Below are 16,158 nucleotides of genomic sequence, written 5' to 3'. Positions count from 1 at the left end.
GGAGCCAGAGGGGACCTCGGAGGGGCAGAGGAGACAGGGCGAGGGACCCGCAGAGGGGCCAGGGAGGGAGCAGGAGGGAGCACCAGGGAAGGGGACGAGGGAGCTGGAAGGGGCCAGGGCGAAGGCAAGGCGAGAGGGGGAGCCGGCGTAGGTGCCGACGTCCTCCGATGGGCCGAAGGTGGGGGCCCCGCAGGCAACCGAGGAGCCGCCGTCGGGGAGCCCCCCGGCGACCGACCAGGCACTGGAGGGGGGAGCGAGGCAGGGCGACGAGGCACCGGAGGGGGACCCGCAGGCGACAGCCGACTCGGAGAGCCAGGACCCGCAGGCGCCAACCAAGCCCCAGCGCAGGCGAGGCAGGGCGAGCCAGGGGGCAGGGCGGGTGGGACCCCAGCCCTGCGTCTGTGCCCCCTCCCCTTGCGGGACACAGACATGCCGACCCCAGGTCGGGGTCGACGTCGCCGAGGTGAGGGACTAAGAGTCACGAGCAGGGTCCCCGAGGGGTTCCATTCAAGCTCCTCTACCTCCGAAGAGGGAGGAGCTACGGTGGAGTCCTCTGGGACCTCCTCGGGGACTGGGGCAGAAGGGACTGGAGAGGGGTCATGGACAGGAGCGGGGTCAAGGACTGGAGCTGCAGGCGGAGGGGGCGCCTCGGGAGCTGCTGCAGCGCGGTCAGGAAAAGGAGCGTGGTCAGGAACAGGTTGCGCGGTCAGGAACAGGAGCGCGGTCAGGAACAGGAGCGCGGTCAGGAACAGGAGCTGCAGGCTGCTGCAGTGGGGGCGCCTGCCCGGGAGCTGCAGGCTGCTGCAGTGGGGGCACCTGCCCGGAAGCTGCAGGCAGGGGGAGCTGCGCAGGCGGTATCTGCGCAGGCGAAGGTGGCTGCGACTGCTGCGCAGGCTTCCGGCTCCGGGTAAGGGAAGAGGTAGGGTTCCTCCTCCTCTTCGTCCTCGCTTGACGGCCAGAACATGTCCACTGGGCAGGTTTTCCTAGGGATCGGCCCCAGGACTGGGGCTAGGACGGGTACCCTCGTCTTGTCCTCCGAAGGGAGCCAAAGCTTGGAGAGCGAGCAGGCTCCCAGGCGGATCGGCTCTTCCGGGATCCTCCTCCCTCTCTGCTTACTTTTCTTCTTTTGGTCCGTCATTCTGTCACGGGTGATCGCAGGCAGAGCGGCGATTGTGAGGGCAAGCGGGGAATCAGGAAGCAGGCAGGCAGGATTCGGGACGAAAGGGAGTTTAATCAAAGGTTTTCGGGGAAGAGGGAACATCGGACACTGACTGACATCAATGACGGACGAAGGACTCAGGTAAGACACGGACTGAAATACACAGGACTGATTGAAAGCAAACGGACACAGCTGAGTACGATCCGGGAAACACACGTGGGTAAGCAGGGGGCGTGGCACACAGGAGGAGCGGACGAGCCGGGCATGACACCAACTACCGTTGTTAGCAATTTTTTTAAGTAGTTCAGGCTAGAATGTGTGCTGGTCTTAAACATGTGATCATGGGAAACGTTTAAAAGTGTGGCTTTATTACATTAGACATGGAAAGAGTAAGGTAGAGTGCAATACATGCATGAAACCATTAAGTTGCTCAAAGGATTCTTAAGAGTGAACGGCATGTGATGCATTGTGGTCTCGGAGCCCGAATGAACCATCTTCAGCCAGCAGTAGTTCCAGCACACAGCAAGTGTGGACAACCAGCCATGACACATTATTCTCATTGACAATAAAGGGAAATATGACTAAGGAAAATACCACTTAGTGGCAGCAAATGCAAGGATTAAAGCAGATGACATTTGTCCTTGTGAATGTGATAAGTCAAAAACTATTAGATAGATCTTAATTCTACTTTACAAAAACAATACATGGATGAAGAACTACGCCTGGTTTAATTTTCAGAGAAATCACTCTCCATAATGAAGTGGTAGTTCTGTGGCAGTAAAGGACGGAAATGGTAACTGTTTAAGACACTTGGTCTTATGAGCGAGCGCATTCATGTGCTTCTATTCTGGAGATGGTCATCCGCACAACAGCTTGGGTTCATGCTGTTGCTGCAGATGCTTGCGGTTGGTGCATTTGTACGGCAGTGAAATTTCTCCAGACCAGCAGAGGGCGTGCGTCGTCTCCTAGGTCTGAACGAAGCTTATGCAAAAGCTGGATGAGATACAATTTATAACGGCAAGGCTTGCCTCACAGACAATTTGGACAGTAAATATGTTTATTATTTATTATTTACCTTTGCCCAACCACGTTTTTCATTGAAAGGCCTGTTTGATTTTTGTGATAAAATATGATTTTGGGTAGAAATTAATAATAATCCAGAAATATGTGGAATATATGGAGCCCTTATGAGGTCAGGGTGGGAAATACTTTTTTAAATAGTTTTGTGATCCCACTACACTTGTCCACTTGCTATTTGCTGCAATGTGACGGCAAAGATAAACATAAATAATTGTTGTTGGTACACTTCATGTTCAGTAGCCCAGCTGTGTTGTTTACAGTTACTGGTGGTGAATTGGAACAGTGCCGTATTAATAACTATGTATAAAAATACATATGAAAGTTAGATGGTGTGCATTGTCCCTCATTGTTTAATGCTTAAAGCATACTGTCAGCACATGCACATGTCTATATCATTTAGGTTTATACTATTAGTCTATTAATTCTATGTTTTGTATTTTAAATGGACACAGTACAGTTATTTATAATAGAAAACTATTGCAATGCATCAGAAAAGTACTGCGAGGGAGAACTTAAAACCATTTCAGAAAATCTTTTCTCACCCTGACCTCTTGGGGGCTCCTTAGTAATAAATCATTAATCTTGAACAAATATAAATGAGAAGAGGTTTCCGCAGTTATTTCAAGTTATTTATTGTGTTGAGCAAAACAAATTCAAAGGACAAAGTTTACATACATGCCACTTACTAGATATACCTAGTCACTTATCTTGCACATGCGCAGTTGATGCACAAGGTTTCCGCTGGACATATAAATGTGCTACATGCGCTCTGACCACAGCCAACCCCTCATGACGATATTTACGTCATATCTCCACATCTGCAACTGAAAGCGCACGTGGAAAAGTGAAGTAGGAACTGGCCTTTACAGAGGCAGGGACATGAAACAAGAACTAAACAGACTATAATCAAAGACAAAGATAAACTAAACAGGTTCTGGGAACACAGGCAATGGGAACACAGGCAATGACCCCACAGGACTGACCACACAGCACATTCAACCATATACAATGACTCACTGAGGCAAAGAAAGGCATAGATATAGGTAGATAACAAGACTAAACGAGGGGCAGGTGAGAACCATAGACAATTAACTAAACATTAGGAACTATGATTAGTGAGAAACAGGTCAGAGTAATTACAATTCATAATGTGAGCCAACAGGAAAGATAAAGTCACTTGTTCGCCAATAATGCTTGTTTATTTTTGGGCTATTAATTGATATAGTGAAAGAGCCAAGAGTTAAAATTACTGGTTTGCAAACACTGTTCTTTTTGATTATAGCAAATCCCATGTATATGCTGTAAATAACATTTATTTTTGGTTCAGTTATTTTTTATTGTACGTCAGTGCAGTTGTGTAATTAAGTCTTTTGGCAAATATGAGGCTAAGAGTTTGCACCCATCCTGTATATTATTGAGTAAAGTGCTGAGTGCTGTTTTGAATCAAAATGAGATGCAATTTGCTCATATTTTCTGACTATGTGATCATGAGCTTGTGGGCATGTTAAATTTAAAGCACAATTTACTATAGTGTCAGCTGTGCAGTGGCACCACTGGTTAAATCCCCAAAACTTAGTGATTGAGGTGCAAAAAGAAACGTTCTGTTTTTTTTCTAAATTCTGACATCAATTGTAATGCAGTCAAAGGTTGATTAAACAAACAAAATGTTTACTGGCAGCTTAGATAATAATCTGCATATACACTCTGTTAAACACATCAGTCATAACCCCGAACCTCTGCAATGCTGAACAACTGGCAATGGCATCCCATGCATGGCAGATGTCACATGATGCTATTTGTTTCTCATGGTTACGGTAATGAATTACACTGTAATAGTCATTATCAGGGACTGTCAGTCTCGACAAACACATCCCATTGCAAGACTTGTTTGTGTCTGTGACAAAAAAGCATCATGAATATTTTAAAAGTTTGGATTCTTAAATAGCTGCTGTAGATGTTGGGTTGTAGACTGTTGGTAATTCCAACATTTCATTAATTTTTGGTTACATGAAAACTAATACCACGTATAATGTAAACTGAAAGGTTAGTCACTTCATGATCACTGCATGTGTTTGGTGAAACTCAATAATATGGAGTATTTAAGTTACTACTGTCACTTCTGTAGGGATCACGTGACAACAAGGAGACTGTTGCTTTATCCTCCACTGATGCCAATGGACCAAACACAGAGGAGGTAAACAGAGGAACAGGAACTCTGTGATTATCAGGGTTCCTGTCATTTACTCCAAGGACACAGTTACCTGTCAGTTTTTACAGTGTATTAAGTAATAAGGAAGTTAGAATAAGGAAGCTTCTTAATTAAAGTCTATATGCATGATAGTTGGAGTATTACATTCATGCTATAAATGTTTGGGATGTTAATATTTTTAAATATTTTGTCACATTAAAATAAGTCCTGTAATCTGGTAGGTATAGTAAACACAATTACATGGTGACTATGTTACATGTTTAATGAAAAAAGAATATAAAATGTATCAACTGACACACTTTTGCAGGGATCACATGAGAATCAGGAGGTGGAGGCATCATCACCTGCTGATCACAATGAACCGAACCCAGAGGAGGTATTACTGGGGGAGAAGAACACAGAAGGCTGAAGGATCTATAGACTTTTATTCTATATTGTTTTTCTACAGTCTCAAGTTTTCCAGATCTTGTTGGATCACCAAATTCCTGGGTTAGCGGTCACCAGATTATGGAGGATCTGTTACAATCCATTTTATCTAAGGAGTTGAGCCACTTTGCTGGGTAGCAGATAAGCTTTTCTAGGACCAGCTGCACATGCATATAAGCTGATGTTCATCTACAGAGCAGCACCCTGGGAAGGACCATTATGCTGTATGTATAGTCAGTCACCTGAGGATAAAGTCACCTGTGAAGATCAATACAGGGTCCTTCATGTCATCCTGTTTCTTCTGAACTGAACGCTGTATATTATGCTGTTGTTATATGGAACTTTTCACCATTTTATTTCTCAGAATATCTGCTTATTATAAAAGGTTATTTACTTCATTTGAAGAGACATTGTTTAGCAAAACATTGTATTACTGTAAAGTTAGTCACAAGCAAAGTGGTTTCAGGACAATATTTCAGAAACATTCCTGTGTAAATATTTGTACATTGTTTGATGATTATCTTACTTACCTTTGTTGTTTTCAGTGTTGAAATGTATAGTTTACTGACAATGAGGGCAGTGTGTGGCTCAGTGAGCAGTGATCCTCTGTGTCTGTGATCAAAAAGTCACCAGTCTGACCCCAGCCTCAGCACATCTGCAGGTGCTTGAGCAGGGCCCTTAACCCCCAGCTCCCTGGGTGCTGCTATGGGTGGCTGCCAGCTCGCTCTCACCTACAGAGAGCAGGATGGGGCAGGTGTAAAGAGAATTTCCCCACAGGGACCAATAAAGTATCTATTATTATTCTGGATAAATCTTCACTGCTCACAGTCTTCAGCTTCAGAATGATTATTGTGACATGCTGTGTTTAAGCTCGACTTCTTGTTTCTGTAATTAAGATAAGATAAGATAGGACTTTATTGATCCCACGGTGGAGAAATTTGTGCGTTAACGCAGCTCCAGACAGATAGCAAGAAAGAGTTTACAAGAGTGAAAAATATAAAAAGTACAAGAATAAGAATACAAAATAAAAATAATATAAAAAAGATAGAGCGCTAATACAATAGTAGTAATAATGCCTATGTGCACCCATACACCGTATGAAATATGGGTAGTGGGTTGTGGAAAAGTGCAAGTAATAATAAATATCAACTACCTCAAATATTAAACTATTGCATGTTTATGATGTCACAATATACACATAAAATAAACTATTATTTAAGAAATATTCCTTGGAACAATAAACTGTGGAAAACCGTGAATTTACAATATTTTCCTTGAGACTTGAAAGAAGAGTCTGTTAACTTGACGGAAAATGTGCCGGTAATTTTCTGCCAGTACATTTTCTGTTTTATGGCGTTTTTTTTTTTTTTTTTTTTTTTTACAGTGTGGATGAGGTAGGAATGGTGTTTGCATGTTCATGTGTGTGTTTAACTTGTATAGCTTTATTGTAGCCTTGCTGCTATGGAAGACAAACGGCGGTGGATGGGAGCAGCTGAAAACATCGCTTTTCTTCACCTTTCAGCTTGTTGAACAGCTGGTTTGGTTAAGGACTCTCGTCAGCTCTTTACCAATAAAGGTGTAGTAGCGATTACAAACACTGCTGTTGTTTTCCGTCACTCCACCCGAGTTCACCATCTCTGTAACGGAACCGTCTCCTTGCTGTTAGTGTATAGACGGGCTCCAGCTCCATCTTAATTGAACTACGACGGCATCATTTTCACTGCTGTTCTCCTATCAGAATTTCTATTGAGGAGAAATATGGGCTGCTTGGGCTGAATCTGATGGCGCAATGGATGAGGACCGGGAAAATAGCCAGTAAAGTCAGCGGAAAATGTCTAAAGTTTGGGACCATTTCAAACAAAAGAAAAGCGAAAATACTGTACAGTGTGTCCATTATAAAACCAAATTAGCTTACCACAAAAGCACAACGTTAATGATTCAACATCTCAACAGAAAGCACCAAGTCTATGCATCCAGTCCACAGAGCGGAACCAGTAAAAGGTGAGTGCGAGCGTTTTGCTCACATCTGCGGCTAAACATCGACCTGCGATAGAAACGTATTTACGTACATTTTTGTGTACGTGATAAGTTTTCATCGAATTTAACAATCAACCACTTAACCATGATTAAGCGATTTGCATTTGATCAGGAACAGAAGATATATACATGCGAATCACTCTTTTCCGTAACTCAGGTGTGTTGCGCGTGCTCCAGTTAAACTGAAAGTAAAAGTATACGGTCAGAAAAACGGCTTTTCCTGTAGGGTTATGTAACTGCGTCAATCAAAGTGCACATAGGACTAAAGGTGCACATATAAGAATAAAGGTGGAGATGCAGATCAAAAGTCTCAGCGTTATTTTGATCTTGTTCGTCATTAACACTGATGGTATGTACATTTCCAAAGCAGTTTTATGTGTCTGCTAACTCGTATAATGTTATATAAATGTAATTGAGTTGTTCTTGCTTTGGGTGTACTCATAAATGCACCAACATCTACTAACCAAAAATTCTAGTAACTGCGTTACAAATGATGTTTCGCGCTTATTAATGTTTTGTTGTCATACAGTGATTTTATATCTCTTATCCCTGTGGCAGGTTTCCTGCTACACGGCTCTGCTGGTCCTCTAACAGCCCGGCTGGGAGGAGCTGTACTGCTGCCCTGCTTTGTGGACAGTCCCCTGCCTTTGGAGGAGCTGGAGGTGGACTGGAGAAGGACTGATTCAGACACCATCGTGCACCTATTCCAGGGGGGTCAGAGCAGACCTGAATCACAGGGGGACGCCTACAGGGGCAGAGTGCACTTCTTCTCTCAGGAAATCCCCAAAGGCAACTTCTCCCTGCTGCTTGAGGATGTGAGGACCGCAGATGCAGGAGTGTACAAGTGTGTGGTTTATACAGAGCAGGAGCACCATGAAACACGGGTGGAAATACAGGAAGTAGGCAAGTGAACCTTTCTGTTTTCTGGCTTAAGACACATGGGCTGGTATTAGGCCTGCCAGTAACGACTGTTTTTCTATGGATTCCTTTATTGGCTATGTTACAGACTGGTCGATTAATCCAAACGATTAATTTTCCTCCAGAAAATCAAATTCACCAATTGACCAAATTGTTCAAGTAAATTTTATTTTGACAAGAAACCCGAATGTCATTGCAGAGCTTTAGATAATGGATGCTGGCTTTTCGGCACTATACGTACGTTATTTTCACCCACAATTAATGTCATTGCAGAGCTTTAGATAATGGATGCTGGCTTTTCTGCACTATACGTACGTTGTTTTCACCCACAATTCGATAAGTAGGTTAGCAGTATGCCTAAAATATTAATGAGATGCTTATTTTGATGTCCAAAAGTTAGTTATCTGTATAAATGCGGCATATTTTTATCCTTATTAAATTCGGTTAGCGGAGCACCTCATTCTGGTAAAAACATGGGAGGTATGCCATGAAAGTAGCTGAAAAAATTAAGGTAATTTTATTAAAATAATAATAAAAAAACAATGCGTCGATTTATATGTAAATATTTGTGGACGCATTTTCAGCTACCTTAGCTTGAATGATCATTTTGTTGGTGTATGTGGATTAAGGCCGGAAATTCTCTTTAAAAGGCGTTCGAATTTTAATAACATAACAAAATTATCATTAGAAGAAATTTGAATATTATTAGAGGTGAACCGATCCGATATTCACGACCGGTATCGGCACAACGTATATAGTCATTTTAGAGTGATACACATCCATTACTTACTTATTTAGTTTTCGGCAGTCTGTAAAAAGATAGCTCATATTTCTCATTAAATCTATGTGTACAATCAGACGTCAGGTCTTCCCCATTTTAGACGTTCTGCAAACGTTCGTGTGTGTGTGTGATAACGTTCCCGTTATCTGTCTGTCACTCCCGCCCGCTCCCGCAATATTTCTGTCCAATCCCGCCCGCACCCACAGATCCAAACGGATATAATGTATGATGAAATAAGTTTATATGCATTAAATGTTTTATTCCAAAAGAACAACAACTAAATAAAACAAATTCAACAAAAACTCTTTCAACTTTGAATCGCAAGTAAATGTAAACTAAGCCCAAAAACTAATCAAATGTGCAAATATATGCACAGTTATTAACAAAACAGTAACCAAATCTATACAGCAAATGTTAATATATCACATTATTATAAACAAAGAACAGCTTAAAAACACAAGAGAACCCTGAACGTTATTTCAAAGAAATTAAACTAGCATTTAAACTAGCTGAACTTACCAAAAGTCCAAAATAATCCCAAAAATATGCAAATGTAAAACAACTTATAACGAATTATCAGATCTACATAACTATATATCAGAAACAGAAATTAAACATTTCACTTAGCTTGTTCAAGTATTTTTGTATTATTCAACATATGCATGATACATTTATATATTTATAATGATGGATACCAAAATACATTTAAAATAAGTTTATAAAATAACATTATAAAGAAATGGATGGGGCCGAGGGGTCACTGCAGCCAAAATGAACATTTGAACTACCCCAGCCCTAACAGATGTGATCTCACTCTAATGTCTAAGCATTAGATGAAACTTGAGAGCCCTGCGTTGCGCTGCCCGGCCAGGAGGAGGCGTGTCGTGGCTTGGGAGGCCCAGCTAGCGTAGGAGTGTGGCATGTTGGTGGCCCTACCAGAGCAGAAGCTGCTGTGCAGGGCTGCCCAACCCTGCGAGCAGGAGGCCCCGTGGCAGGACCAGCCTGTCTCACAACACCCGGGCCCTCCTAAGCACGTTAGGAAGAAGGGCTGGGGCCAGGAGGGGGCCGCAACGCAGGAAGTCTCCAGCAGCTCCTTGCGCTGGCTGTTGCCAGAGAAGGGGGCCTGGCTGTGGGAGTCACTGGGTTTGGACCCCCTGGAAGCTGTGCTAGGTCCCCATAAGGCGCAGAGGAAGCGTCAGCGCTGGCGGGGATCCGACATGCCAGCAGCCAGCCAGGCCAGCGCGTGTGTCCATCTTTCAGTTCGGCGTCTGACAACCTTGCGTTTCCGCTGTGTATAATTGGTTTGGTGCCCGTTGAGTGCCTGATGTAGTCCTTTTCAGGACTGCCAATGAAGAGTGAATTCTCCCCAACAAGTGAGGCTCTGTGTCTCTCTCTGCTCCTGCGATGCCTCGGGCCGCCCAACACCACAGTATTATAACAAATGTTTTTCTTTAATATCACTAAGTAGCTCTGGCAGTAATTCAAATTATTACTAAACAAAATGGTGGTTTTTCACTGTGCATATTGCAGTGGCATATCACTAAGCACTAAGCACACAGGTGCTAATCTGGACTGTCAGAATAAGCAAAACCATCGTAAGTACTGTATATTCCTGTTAATTAAATTATCATTGCTATGGAGAGCTTTTAATATCTTTTCTGCTTGTTGCTGAATATACTCATTATTAAAGCCATAAAGTTGTCTGCCTGCTACCTTAGAATCTCAACTGAATAAGAGAAAACGTTTAGGCTAGAATCTGGACAAATTGAGAGTTCAATGGGGCGCATGCACGAGTGCTGACCCTCGGCGGTGATATTGTGTATGTTTGTCTACTTCGTTCGTTAACCTTATATTAAATTTGCGCTAGGTTATTTTATACGTGGTAATTATGTTTGACAATATGCTGATTAAGATTGCTATATTTATTTTTATTCTATTCTATTCTATTCTATTCTATTCTACACTGATTGACAGTACCGGTTGTATGTTCCTGGGTGTTGGGCTTGGTAGGGCCAGTGTCATTACCGTAAAATAAAACTGAAAGGAAAATGGAAATTAATTTTAAAAATCATTAAATAAATAATAATAAATACTGTATTAAAAAAACGTGTAGGACTTTCATCAGTAAATAGCAATGCCACCCTACCAACATCCTTTTACCTTGTTTATCTGAAATATCTCTTCTTTTAAAATATGTCCCCTTCTTCACCGGGACTTCATATGCTTATAAATCGCTGTGAAGAATACATGAAGCATCTTGATAGCTCAGTCAAGCACTTAGTTAATGGTTAATTAATGCATTAAGTTAGCATATACTACTACAATACTTTTGTCCCCTCAAGAGTTGTGTTGCCATTATTCAAAACTGTATTTTTTTTTGGATATAGTTTGTATACAGCTAAATTTATAAATAAAGGCAAATAAAAATGTTAATAAATAGTCAGTGTGATATAATCCAAGAGACATGCATTTTGACATACTGTACAGCTCCAATGCAATGCATCATGCTTGGAGTGGCATTGAATATCAGTATCTGCAATACCATCCATCCATTTTCCAAACCGCTTATCCTACTGGGTCGCGGAGGGTTTGGAGCCTATCCCGGAAGCAATGGACACGAGGCAGGGAAGAACCCAGGACGGGGGCCAGCCCATCGCAGGGCACACTCATACACCATTCACTCTCACATGCAAACCTACGGGCAATTTAGTAACTCCAATTAGTCTCAGCATGTTTTTGGACTGTGGGGGGAAACTGGAGTACCCGGAGGAAACCCCACGACGACATGGGGAGAACATGCAAACTCCACACACATGTAACCCAGGCGGAGACTCGAACCCGGGTCCCAGAGATGTGAGGCAACAGTGCTAACCAGTGCACTACCATGCCGCCCCTTCTGCAATACCCACATACCTTTAATCAAGGTCGGATTGAAAAGAAAAACAGTGGTATTGCCTAACATTACAGGTTTTCTTCCTATTTAAAAATGAAAAACTTCATAAAAATAAAAATCGTGCAAAAAAAGACCTGATCCTGTTGGTCATTCATTTTTTGAAATGCATCTGGAGACTACAGAAAATGAGTTCACTCTGAAGATAAAAAAGATGGATCACAACAACATGAACTTCTTGGACTTGGTGTAAAAGCCTTCGTAGAAATACATTTGGTTGTGTCAGATTGATGTAATTCTTTTTGTGTGTGTGTGTGTGTTTGTGTGTGTGTGTGTGTGTGGGTGTGTGGAAAAAATTACTTTGTGTGTAAAGGCTTTTAATGTGCCACTGAATTCTTCTGAGTGACATATGTCAATAGTGTCAACATTTAAATAGAGATATATATATTTGGAGTTGTTTCCATATTAACATACATTTCCTCTTTAGATAGGAGAGGAAAACACACAATGTCAGGTTGCCAGGTTGTGTGAATCTTCCTGTTCTTGTTCCAGAGCGGCTGGTGGTGACGGGTGCAGATGAGCCTGTCTATGCACATGCTGGAGAGGATGTGACTCTCAGCTGCTCTGTGGACACCCATGTTAATGTGACAGAGCTTCAGGTGGAATGGAGAAAGACAGATGGTGGCATCTTGGTGCTTCTGTATGCTGATGGAGGGAACAGACCAGAGTCACAGGATGGGAGATACTCTGGAAGAGCTGAATTCTTCACTGAGGAAATTCCCAAAGGAAACTTCTCAATGAAACTGAGGAAAGTCAGGACTGAAGACAAAGGAGAGTTCAGGTGTGAAGTCCACTCAGATACTGATTCTGCCAGTACAACTGCCAGGATAGCAGCACTGGGTGAGTCACTGGAAGGACTGGGTTTAACATGCATCTCAGCATAGTTCTGTGTGATTAAATCACATTTTCATTCCGCTAAGCCTCAGTGGTTCTGCTGCAGACTGATCTTTATATAAATGCCAAGAGGTTTAATCTGCTCAGTGTGACAGTGGAAATGGTCAAGTTTAGTTCAGGTTTGAAGTCACAAAATGTATTAAATGAACAAATTATTTGTTTCAGGCTTCAGCTTTAGTGCAGTTTTCAGCTCTGTCATAACAGATATTATATTAGAGTGATGCAGTGTAATGTGTAATTATGGTTTTATGATTAATATTCACCTAGGAGCTACAGAGACCATGAGAGTGTCACTAGGAAAATGTATGCCATAGTATTTTTATTTATTGTACATAACATTCTGAGACTGGGTCATACAGTTAATCAGAAGATTTAATCATAAATTTCTGCTCCACTTTGTGAGACTAAATGGTGTGGACGTGTCTATTATGCTGCAGCTAGAGAAACAGCCTATTTTAGAAAATGACTAATGGAATGTAATTCTGAATATTTTAGGTTATTCATCCCTGCATTGGCTGATTCTGGGGCTGTGCATCGCTGTCACACCTGTAGTCCTACTTACTGGTGCTTTATCTGTCAGGCATTTAAGAAGGGAAGGTAAGTGTAGCATCTGCTCTGTCATTTCTAGTAATTATGATGACATCAGTGGATCCATGTTTGCAGCCACTTATCCTGTAGAGGGCATCTCAGCAGATATGGGGCATCAGGCAGGACTGTATCTACACAGGGTGCCTGTCCACTGCAGGGCTTAACTGTGATGTAATTCACATACTTTGATCCTATATGAATATGAACCATTTCAGTTTTATCACTGTAAATCCCAGTAAACCAAAACAATGAACCAAAGCAGATATCTGCATGAAATTATATAAACTATACTAGTAAGACTGACAGTCTGTATTTTGTGTCTGTAGGTGAACATGCATCAGAATGACCATCTGAGGATGGCTGTAGATCATTAAACTTTGCATGAATCGTCACCTAATGATAAAGATCATGTGGTTAAATCTGATTCTACTTTCTGTCTATAGATAAAAGCAAACGGGCTCTGCTGAGTCACTGTTCACATGTCACAGTCCCACAGATCATGGTTTCAGCAGCCTTCATCCTGTGGGGTGTAACTGAAGGTGAGCCCATTCAATATGGTTTAAAGATGCTTTTCAAAGAGATGGATTTCATTCATTGTTTGCTTTGTGCAGACAGTAAGAAACAGAAGCATGAACAGCAAACTGTTGGGGCTTAATTTATAATATATACTGTAGTGATCCACTTTTAAGGTGAATGGGTATCCTTCATAAATTAACTTAATTGTTCATACTTTGGTGTATATTCCCTAAAAGACTATTTTATTATTTTGTGTTTACCTGCCTTTCTCTGAGAACTAGGAGAACATTAAATGCACCATGATGAAATATTTAGGTACTGTTTAAAATATCAGAGGGTACTGGTGACTAATTATAGAATTTTAGATGTTAGCAGTCAGTAATGAAGTGACAGGTAACATGAAATCCAATGTAAAGTTCTGCAGAGTAGAAGGAAGGAAGTTATGAGAAGCTAAGAATTTTAAACAGGAATAACATTCATCCTAGTGCTGCATTCAGAACCGGGGAACAATTCTATGGCTGCCCACATAAATACTGTAAGAGGAAAAGATTCCCTCAGTTTTATTAGAATCTCTGCAGGATGGTGTGCAGCTTAGTAGGTTAAGACACTGTGTCTGTGATTGAATGGTCACCTGTTCAAATCCCACACTTGATAGATTGATGTGATACTGCAGACCATAAGGTTCTCGTGGACTGACTTGATTTCTCTGGTTGGCATTAAGGAGGCAGCTCTCTCTTATTTAACTTATTATTATCAATTAATCCATGTGAACAATGAATCTTCCAAGCACACTAAAATCAAGTATGGAAGATCCCACAGGGATCAGTGCTGGGCCCACTACAGTTCACTTTATATATGCTACCACTTGGTAACATCATTAGAAATCATGGTGTTGGGATTCATTGTTATGCTGATGATACGCATAGATGGTATCTTTGTCGATTATACCAGATGATGCATCACAGCTCTGAGTTAGAAGACTGTGTACTAAACATTGAATACTGGATGGCAAATAATCTGATCAACAGAAAAAACTCAAATACTGCTAATTTATCCTAAGGCTGCCCTCAACCTTGGTGGTCTTCCTACTCAGCTTAACACAGTGGTCAGAGATCTTGGTGTACAGGTTGACTGAAATTTATGTTTCAATCCTCACATAAGTGTTACTAGAACTGCGTTCCACTATCTACAGAACATCTATAGAACCAGCCTTGCTTGCTTCAATGTCAAATAAATAAAAGTTAATATTAACTGTTTCCCAGGATCCAGTGGAGAAGCTGCTACTTGTGCTGTCATCAGTCTGCTGTATATCCTGGTGCTGTTTGTTATGGCTCCATATCAGGAAATATTTACAGGTATGTTTACACATTTCCGTGTTTCCTACACTTAATATTGTCAGGATTGTGACAGAGCGGTTTGGAGAAGAACAGCCAAGAGCTTCCAAAGGACCATATGTAAAGAACCAAAGAGCAGTGAAGATCCATAGTATCAGCCAGGAGATGGAGACCCTCAGGTCCCAATACAAACAGGTAAAAGAAGAGGAGAGCAGTGGCTTGGCTCAGCTGATGTACATCCTACACAAGAAGATCAGGGTCCTCCAGCGGGCAGAGTGGCATTGGAGACGACGCTGTGAAAGAGCCTGAAAGCACTGCATTCATCACCAAGCCCTTCAGGTTCATGAAGGATCTGTTAGGGCAGAAGCATAGCAGCAAGCTGGCCTGTTCACAAGAGGAGAGGGACCAGCATCTGAAGCAGATGTATAGCGACCCAGCAAGAGGGATCAGGACCTGGGAGAGTGCAGCACACTGATGCAGCCGACCGAGGCAGCTGTGCAGTTTGACATGTCAGACCTGCAGCTGAAAGAGGATCCTGAGGTAGTCAGGAGAGGATGAGCAAGTTCAGCTCCAGGCCTGAGTGGCTCCCATGCAAAGTGAACAAAAAGTGCCTTAAAGTCTTGCTGTGCCTGTGGAACCTTCACTGAGTCATTTCAAGAAAGGCCAATATTCTAAACCATTAGAAAGCTGCTAAAACGATTTGGATCCCAAAGGTGGACAACTTGAGAAGAATAAACTAGTTTCGCCTCATCTTTTTGTTGAGTGTTGAAACAAAGATCATCTTTAGTGCTGTGTCTATCTGGCTTGCAGGGGCCTGAAAAGCTGATGGGGTGCGTGCAGATGCAGTTCAAGCCACCAAATTAAGGTCCACGGTGCTGAGGAGGGGGAGGGTGGGTGACAAATTCTGGTTCAGTATCGCATGTCCTACCATCCCAAGCATCACAGGGAAGCCTGTTACTGTAGGAGGCAAAGTGTTTGGCAGCATCCTGAAGGACAAAACAGCCATCAAGTCAACCTGCACTTCACTGGAATGGTCTGCCCTACCAGGGAAATTTGAAGCATGCCTGTACCAGTATATCATTCGATCAAGAGTCCTGTGGCCACTCCTGGTTTACGAAGTGCAAATCTCCACAATTGAGACCTTGGAGAGGAAAGTTAGCAGCTACCTCTGGAGATGGCTTGGCCTCCCAAGGAACCTGAGCAGCATGGCTCTCTGTAGTCATCAAAACAAACTGTAACTGCCACTCAAGTTCTTGGAGCAGGAGT

General features: G+C 42.3%; 2 protein-coding genes across 4 annotated transcripts in view; both read left to right on the top strand.

Annotated features, from left to right (window-relative positions):
* LOC125705360 (uncharacterized) overlaps window positions 1-16,158 on the top strand; it is a 311,911-nt gene that overhangs the window by 82,071 nt on the left and 213,682 nt on the right. Inside the window, exons 13-14 of the mRNA XM_048971904.1 lie at window positions 4,365-4,433; window positions 4,756-4,869. Coding sequence (XP_048827861.1) covers window positions 4,365-4,433; window positions 4,756-4,857 — 171 coding nt within the window. The 3' untranslated portion in view covers window positions 4,858-4,869. The remainder of the gene's footprint in view (window positions 1-4,364; window positions 4,434-4,755; window positions 4,870-16,158) is intronic.
* The window catches only part of LOC125705352 (uncharacterized), a 148,972-nt gene that overhangs the window by 107,180 nt on the left and 25,634 nt on the right, over window positions 1-16,158 (top strand). Inside the window, exons 1-6 of one of the 3 annotated variants that reach the window (XM_048971886.1) lie at window positions 7,119-7,260; window positions 7,470-7,814; window positions 12,053-12,400; window positions 12,950-13,051; window positions 13,486-13,581; window positions 14,821-14,913. In XM_048971886.1, the coding sequence (XP_048827843.1) occupies window positions 7,206-7,260; window positions 7,470-7,814; window positions 12,053-12,400; window positions 12,950-13,051; window positions 13,486-13,581; window positions 14,821-14,913 (1,039 nt within the window). In that variant the 5' untranslated portion in view covers window positions 7,119-7,205. Of the gene's footprint in view, window positions 1-7,118; window positions 7,261-7,469; window positions 7,815-12,052; window positions 12,401-12,949; window positions 13,052-13,485; window positions 13,582-14,820; window positions 14,914-16,158 lie in introns of those variants that run through there. The other 2 variants (XM_048971887.1, XM_048971885.1) reach the window with 2 other exon arrangements.

Source organism: Brienomyrus brachyistius, chromosome 12, assembly GCF_023856365.1.
Source record: "Brienomyrus brachyistius isolate T26 chromosome 12, BBRACH_0.4, whole genome shotgun sequence".
In the NCBI taxonomy this organism is placed as follows: domain Eukaryota; kingdom Metazoa; phylum Chordata; class Actinopteri; order Osteoglossiformes; family Mormyridae; genus Brienomyrus; species Brienomyrus brachyistius.
Note: the sequence above shows the minus strand (reverse complement) of the source record. Positions and strands in the feature narration are given on the sequence as shown.